The 7915-nt window shown below is 31.3% G+C and overlaps 1 protein-coding gene across 1 annotated transcript; it reads right to left on the bottom strand.

Moving 5' to 3' along the window:
• Window positions 1–465: 465 nt before the first annotated feature.
• LOC131626805 (E3 ubiquitin-protein ligase At4g11680-like) lies at window positions 466–4546 on the bottom strand. The gene is made up of 3 exons (XM_058897640.1): window positions 3668–4546; window positions 1683–2073; window positions 466–960 (listed from the first exon to the last, which is right to left on the bottom strand). Exons 1-3 carry the CDS (start codon window positions 4150–4152, stop codon window positions 814–816), a joined length of 1023 nt encoding a protein of 340 aa, XP_058753623.1. The 5' UTR covers window positions 4153–4546; the 3' UTR covers window positions 466–813.
• Window positions 4547–7915: the final 3369 nt, after the last annotated feature.

Here is a 7915-nt window from a genome sequence, read left to right as displayed (position 1 = left end):
TTGATGTTTTTCAGGTATGGTAATATCCAATCGCATATTTTGAAGGATGTGTGTTCAGTCAAACGCAAAAAAGACTCGATCTGGTGGCCGGATGTGAAAAGTATGAGTCTGTCCGATTCGAGCAGTAGAAATTGAATCACAGGATCTATGTCCAACAAACTAGGCAACAACATTCGCTCGAGCGAGAAATCCTTTCTGCAAGATGTGGTACGGTACTGTTTGGAGTTGGGACCTCAAGATGCCATAGAATGATTTAAGTGAAGCTGAACACTGGTGCAGTTGAACTAATTGCAGGGCATCATGCTGATGATTGAGCCGAAACAGGACTAGAACGACGATTTCGAGTGGTGGCGTCATAACAATGACTTCTCAGACAAAAATGCTTATATAGTTCTTATTTTGGCGAGTATCAATTGATAAAAATGAATAAACTTTTGTATATGATATATGCAAAACATGTGTAAATTTGCAGTACACAAATATAAATATTTACTTCATGATTATTCAATACATGGATCAATACCTCACAATATTTAAATCTCACAGAAAAATAAAATTGTACATCTACGTGTGGAAAAGAAATTTGTTGAGCAGGCAACAAGCTAGTTTGAAAAAGTAATTGGGATCTATAAGCACTATAATTTTAATGTAAAATTTTGGTTACTGGTGAATGGTGATCTTCTGTACAAGCACACAAACTCACTCATGTAACCAAAGTGGTAAAAAAAACTTTTGGGAGTATATTGTATATATATATTATGCATATAAGATTTAATGTGTTGTTGGTTGGTGTGTTGACTTGTCTTATTGTTGCTACCTTTGTAATTCTTGTTTACAAAGAGGGCAGCATGATATGATTTTGAGCCATTGATCAACACATTTTAGATGGAACATATGTGAACAAGGTAATTGCCTAACTTCTTCTTTGTCTTTGTATTTGGCCAAACATATGCAACATTCCTGTCACCACAACCATAAACACAAAACTATACATTAAACTACATATACATTTTGATTTTATAAAATTAAAAAGAAAATTAAAAAATCTTATAAAATTGTTTAAGATACAAATTTGTTTACAATGTATAAAATTCATTTACAATGTATAAAAATAAGTAAAATATTATGGGTTCAAACTCACACACATGCAATTTGATGTCTCTATATAAATATCAACTAAATTGTTTTAACATGATTTGTAGTTATTTAATAGACAAAATGTCACATATGTCTGATTGACTGATAGTATAAATATAAGTAGACAAAATGTTGAATGTGTTTACGAGTGATAAAATGAACCAGGCCATCAGTTTAACCTACTATTTTAGTATATTGGCTAAAGTTTATGGCCCATTCCTCTATTTTGTCTATTCCTCTAAGTTTCTTTTTGTGTGTTTTGACGGGATAGATACGACTTTTTGCCACTTATAGGTTTTTCTCTAGGCTTTGGCAGAACAGACCAAAACAAGACAGACTTTTTGCCACTTATTAGTTACGATGGATTGTCGTTGTAAATTTTAGGTTTATCTAAATGTCATCTGACTCGGGTCAAAAATAGATCAAAGTAAACACATCATTAGAAGAAAATTCGAACTTGAATCTTAACAATTAAGCAAAATCAAAACCGATTCTTCATTCTAAAGCTAAAAGATAATATGTATGTATCTATCTATGTTACTTACCGGCTCATCGCGGATCAATCTTTCACTGCATTGAGAATCATTGTCCAGATCTAATTTGGTATGCCCAACTTTAAATCTCCAACATGGAAGTTGTGAGATTTGATCATCAGAAGCACCTCTAGAAGAGGATCCCATGTTCATGTCATAACCAAGGAGGATGGTAATGAGTGGAACACAACAACAAAGCAACAAAAATAGAAGAAAAGGAAAAGAGTAACAAATTGCATTCCAAATAAGAAGGATTATGCATAGGATTTGGAGTTTTGGAGCTTGTTGTAATGTTCCAAAACGTGAGTCAAATGACCAAACATTTCCCATCACAAACCATATTGCAAAGAATAGCTCTAGTGAACTTCTGCATTTGCTCATCAAATGTGTGCTCCTATACACACTGCATTGCACAAAAGAATTCATATTAACTAACAAATTAAATATTTTTTAATTAGAAATTTTTCACTTTTTAAATTAGTTTTTAATTGATGTATCTATTTTGAATTGAAATATTTTTTTTGAACAAAAAATATGGCAATTTGGTGAGTCATATCCTTCTCATTTCTTTATCTTCTGCCCTTATCCCATGTGCCATATATGAGGAAACTTAGGCCCACTTCACCTATAGGAAGGGCTTGGGGGAAAAAAATATCACTTTTGTATCTTTGCACTCACTTATCTTTTTATTGATTTATTAAGTAATACAATTCAATTTCAAGAAGACAATTATTAGATTCTTTAATGCATAAGAAACTTGAAGATTCTATCTTGAAAATTCCACTCAGTCTAGATTTAAAAACTCATAATTTAACATGCATAATTTTCAAATTATTTTAAATAATTTTTTATAATAATTTTTTGAGATATATTATTTTAAAAAATATACGAATTTTATTATATTAAAATGATCAATAATGAATATTTAAATTATTAAATATTGAAATTATTTTAATTTATAGCTAGTAAATTTAAAAAATTCTACATTTTTTTTTAAAAAAAATTCTTATCAAAATTATTTTATAAACTACAAAAATGTGTCTAAGTCAACGTGTTTGGTCTTGTATGACCCACTTTTGTTTTTTTTTTTTAAGTTTTCTTTACTCTTTTTCTCCTGAAAATCATGAAAATATGGTTGCTTCATATTTAAGTATCATATTGCAGTCTTCTATTTTTCTTATCATTATATTTGTTTTATTAAAAAAATCATTCATTCCAAAAAATTATAATAAAAAATCAATCATTTAAAAAATTCTTTTGAATGGAAATGGTCTATTTTTAAGTAAGCATTTAAATTGATGTATCTATTTTGAATTGAGTGATTTTCTCAAAAACAAGAATATTTGTCAATTTGGTAAGTCATCTCCTTCCCATTTTCTTATCTTCTGCTCCTATCCCATCCCATGTGCCATATCTGAGGGCCCTTAGGCCCACTTCACCTATAGGAGGGGTTTGAGGAAAAAATAAAATATTACTTTTCTATCCTTAGCACTCACTTATCTTTCTATTAATTTTTTAAAATAATCAATTTTATTTTCAAGAAGATAATTATTAGATTCTTTAATGCATAAGAGAAGATTCTATCTTGAAACTTCCAGTCAGCCTAAATTAAAAAAATCTTCGTTTTAACTCGCAATCTCAACTATGTCAGTTTCATCTGCTTCAACTCGTCATATATATGTTTAAATTTTTTATTGATCTAAATAAGGCGAGTATGTCTATTTGCCATCTCTAAATAAAAAATTACGAACTCAAACTCACCTATATTTATCTCGTCCTGCATCAATCCGTCTTATATATGTGCGAGTTTGGACCGCTTTAAACAGGGCGGGCGAGTATATCTATTTACCACCTCTAAATCGAAAAATTATAAATTCAAACTCGCAACATCTTAATTTTTCATTAATAGATGAATTTTATTCATTAAATTACTAAAAAGAAGAAAAAAAATCATGCTTAACCAATAGAATACCATAAAACAAAACTTCCTAAAATACCTGTTTTCTTCATTGTTTGTTTGTTGTTCAACATCATAAGAAACACCAAGAGCATCATCACCACCACCACCATGACTCAAACCAATTTGACAATACCGAACACAAAGCAACAACAAACTAAGAACACATCCAACATCATATCCCACAACCCACACCCTCATAGGCCTAACAGGCTTCTCACTCTTCGAAACCACCAAAGTAAACGTTGTGCTTGTAATTTGAACCAATAAAGCCACCAACTCCAACATCATCCAAGTCCTAGAATTAAAAGGGTTAGAACCAAGATCAGATCTTGGTCCATTTTGGTAATGAAACACTCTTCTCAAAAAAGTGAACCATCTTGATCTTGATATCCTCATAGCCATTCTTGTCATAAAAGAAGGTTGAGATTGAGATAAAGTTGTTTGAGGCATGTTTTGGATGCTACTAGTACTAGCCATGATGCTATTTTCTCCTATTGCATAGTTTGAAGAAAATGAAACCATGTTGCTTGAACTTGAAATTTGAAGTGACCCTTTTGGTTCTAGATATTCATATCATGAAAACTTCACCATAAGCACAAAAACATGCAAAAAAGATTCAAACTTGTGTCACAAATTGAAAGAAGAAGAAGAAGAAGAGAGTTATATATATGTGTATATAGGTAGAAGTTAGAAGGTGGAGATTGGTATGAAGAGTATGTCAAGGAAGGTAAAGTAAGAATCTCAGATGGTGACCAAGAAAATCGACTAGCTAACTTTACTTTGATTATAAGAGACTCTCTCACAACAAGGTTCTGTTTGGAGGGAAGTTAACCGCTCGCCAACTTCATCTATATAGCTATATTTTCATTTAAGTAAGAGTTGCTCAAAAAGCTGTTTTCAGAGTTTATTAGTCCCAACGCAAACATCTTTATATTTTTAAAAGGTAATCTTTTTTAAAAAGATTTAATATTTGAAGATAGACTAAGAGATCAATTACGTTATTCAAAAAATTTAAAAATTAACTCAAGTTAAAATAATTGAACTGGTTATGTTTGGTTAATGAATCAAAATATAATGTACCAACAATTTTAAAATTAAATCAAAATTAAACTTGAATTAAAATTTGAACTCGAATTGAATCAAAAATAAAAATAAAAAAATACTTAAAATAAGTTTTTTTTTTAAAATTGAAAAAAGTTTAACAACTCAATTCTTTAATAAATAGTTCGATTTTAAAAAAATTATTTTCTAACAGTTTGGTACAGTTCAAAATTTTAAAACGTTGTATTAAATAAATAATTTTGATTCGATTCGTTCTTAGTAAATTTAAATAGTTTGATTCAATTCGAGTGGATTTTTATTATAATTTAATTTGATTCAATTCAATTCAATTTTCTCAGGAAGAATATCATAAATAATGTTACATAAAATCATTTAAAATTATACAGAAAAATTTAATACAACAGTTTTTGCATGAGAATTATGAAACATGAATATCTCAAATATGATTTTAAAACTGGAACAACAATACAAATAATAACTAAAAAAATATAAATAAGTTAAATATAATCACGATGTCGTAATTAGTTTTTGTCGATTTGCATTAGTGGATGAGAATTAAACTATATAATGTTTGAGTATATCTAAAAACTATATTTGTTAATTTGAATTGTTGTTGATCTAGAGATTTGTGGTGTGGTAAGGGTTGCCGACCTAATTCAACCAGCAGCAAAAATATTGTGTCATGTCATGTTTGATAGAATGGTGGGTCCTTTTCTCTTCTCTTCTCTTCTGCGTGTTACAATTTTGAAGCATATATTAGTCACACAAATTTATATTTTGTGGGGTAGGTTCTTTAGATTGTTTTGATTTTATTGTTTAAACTTTAAAGTGTATTGAAGACCGACATCATACTAGGTATTGTTAGTTACTTGTATAGCTCTTTTGATTCATGTTGTGCAGACTATGGATTGAGACAGTTTCATCTTGTTTTATTTTGTCAAAGGACAAAAGTTAAGTACAATTTTTTAGATGTGGTTCTTACGAATATGATTCTCCTTTGCAAAATGGGTTATATGTTTAATTGGTAAGTTAATATTTACAAGACTTACTTGGTTGTATTTTTAGAAGTTGAATAGAGAATGATTCATGTTTCCTTCCAATATTTTAAGAGTTGTTTGAGGAGAACTTTTGAATTTTTTATTTTTAAGGCTAATTATATAAATAAAATAAGTTTAAATAAAATAGAATTACGTTAATTTTTTATTTAATTAAAAACTATTTTAATTGGATATTTACTTTAAACTAACCAAAAAATGTCACAGAAATGGGGCGACCACCGAAAAAGGTTTCTCTGGCACCGGAGGTAATTGTTAGAACAAGATAGGTTCTGCAATACGTCTCTGAATTTTTATGATAGCAATGTGTATGTGAGTATGAACAATTTTGTTATACTAACGTTTGTTTTATTGAGTACTTAACAAACAGGTTATGATTTTGATGAAAAGGCGTGGCCAAAACATCGAAAGCCACCAGGTTTTATTTTCGCGCTACACACGTTCTGATGAGCAGTAGCAACTACTTCAGAAGCAAAAGCATCTGAAGTTATCACTCTGTTACGAAGTCTGAAGAAACCAGTTCTGAAGACCAAGTGCTGAAAGACTCTGAAGACGTGGTTCTGAAGACTTGAAGCTCTGAAGACTCAAATTTCTAAAGACAAAGGATTTTGAAGACCAAGTGCTGAAGACTCTGAATATGTGACTCTGAAGACTTGAAATTCTAAAGAATTCAAAGCTTATTCTCTTTTCTTCCAACTCATGTTGTGAGTCTCTGAAGTTCAAGAAGAAAAGAAGATAATGTTACAATGTAATACGAGGTACAAGGTACAAACGAATGTTTTGTTCCACTATCAAGAAAGGACGAATGTTGTGTACTATCTTTTCTCCCACTACGTTCAAGCCGCCAAACTTCTGGAAGTTCCATAACTGCCCTCCAATAGATATATTATTGTATTGGCTATATAAGGGCTTGAAGACTCAAAGAAGAAGCTACCAATGCACGATCATATTCACTCTGGATAGACTGCTAATAGCTTCATATTTCTTTTAGTCTTAGATTTGAAAAAGCAAAGTTTACATCCAGCTTGTGTAGGAGCATTATATTGTAAACAAACCCTGATCAAAGGTTGTTTGATTGTTCCTAAAGAGACCGAATGAAGGTCAGTAGTCTCGAGAAGTCTAGGATTAAAGAGTCTTAGAGGTTGTTAATCACAGGGGTTGCCTGTGCAAGATTGTTAGTCACTGGCGGTTGCTCGTGCATTGTGGTTAGTCACTCGTGGTAGCTTGTGCAAGGTTAGTCATCGGCGATTTCCCGTGCGATTGTAATCAGTTTGATTATAATGGATTAAGTCCTTGAACGAGAGGCGAAATCACCTCGGAAGGGTGGACAGGACTAGCTTGATATTTTTCAAGTGAACCAGTATAAAAATACAGTGTTCTTTCCTTCTTGCACCTTTTTGTTATTATCAAGAGTAAAAAGTTTGTGGTTTTAAGAAAGGGAATTGTTTTTATTAAAACCACTATATTTTAAAAACCGTATTCAACCCCCCCCCCCCCCCCTTTCTAATGTTTTTCACACCTTCAGTTGGCATCAGAGCTCCGGTTCTGAGTGGTGATAAAGAGTTTGAATCTTTATTAGGCACTTAACAGTGTTCAGTGCCAATCTAGGCTGTGTGAAAAACAATGGTTGAACCCGAAGGAACTCCTACCAACAATGCTACTATTGATAATAGGGATAAAGATCATTATAGTACCAAACCTCCTATGTTTGATGGAGAAAATTTTGATTATGGGAAGGATAGAAGTGAAACATACTTCATGGCATTTGACATTGATCTCTGGGATTTTGTAGCTGATGGCTACAGTTATTTAGTAGATGAAAATGGTGTCAAAATTGCAAGAAGTGCAATGACTGATGATCAGAAGAAGGCTTACAAGAATCCTTTCAAAGTCAGGTCAATCTTGTTATCTGATATTTCTCAGGTTGAGTATGATAAGATCACTAATAAAGGGAATGCAAAGTCCATATCCGATTCTCTTAAAATGACTCATGAAGGAAACACTCAAGTTAAGTAGACAAAGGCTCTTGCCCTAATCCAGAAATATGAGGCCTTCAAGATGGAAGAAGATGAATCTGTGGAAACGATGTTTTCAAGCTTTCAGATTCTTGTTGCATGACTTAAGGTTTTGGACAAAGGTTATTCTACATTAGATCATGTTAAGAAGAT

This window comes from Vicia villosa, unplaced genomic scaffold, assembly GCF_029867415.1.
Source record: "Vicia villosa cultivar HV-30 ecotype Madison, WI unplaced genomic scaffold, Vvil1.0 ctg.000325F_1_1, whole genome shotgun sequence".
Lineage (NCBI taxonomy): Eukaryota > Viridiplantae > Streptophyta > Magnoliopsida > Fabales > Fabaceae > Vicia > Vicia villosa.
Note: the sequence above shows the minus strand (reverse complement) of the source record. Positions and strands in the feature narration are given on the sequence as shown.

Bases quoted from the DNA above. Each gene is read 5' to 3' on its own strand.
- LOC131626805 (XM_058897640.1), bottom strand. From the start codon at position 4,152: ATGGTTTCATTTTCTTCAAACTATGCAATAGGAGAAAATAGCATCATG. The intron at 2,074-3,667 runs GTATTTTAGGAA...TGTGCAATGCAG, and splicing joins ACAAACAATGAAGAAAACAG to TGTGTATAGGAGCACACATT. The intron at 961-1,682 runs GTAAGTAACATA...TTGTGGTGACAG, and splicing joins GATTGATCCGCGATGAGCCG to GAATGTTGCATATGTTTGGC.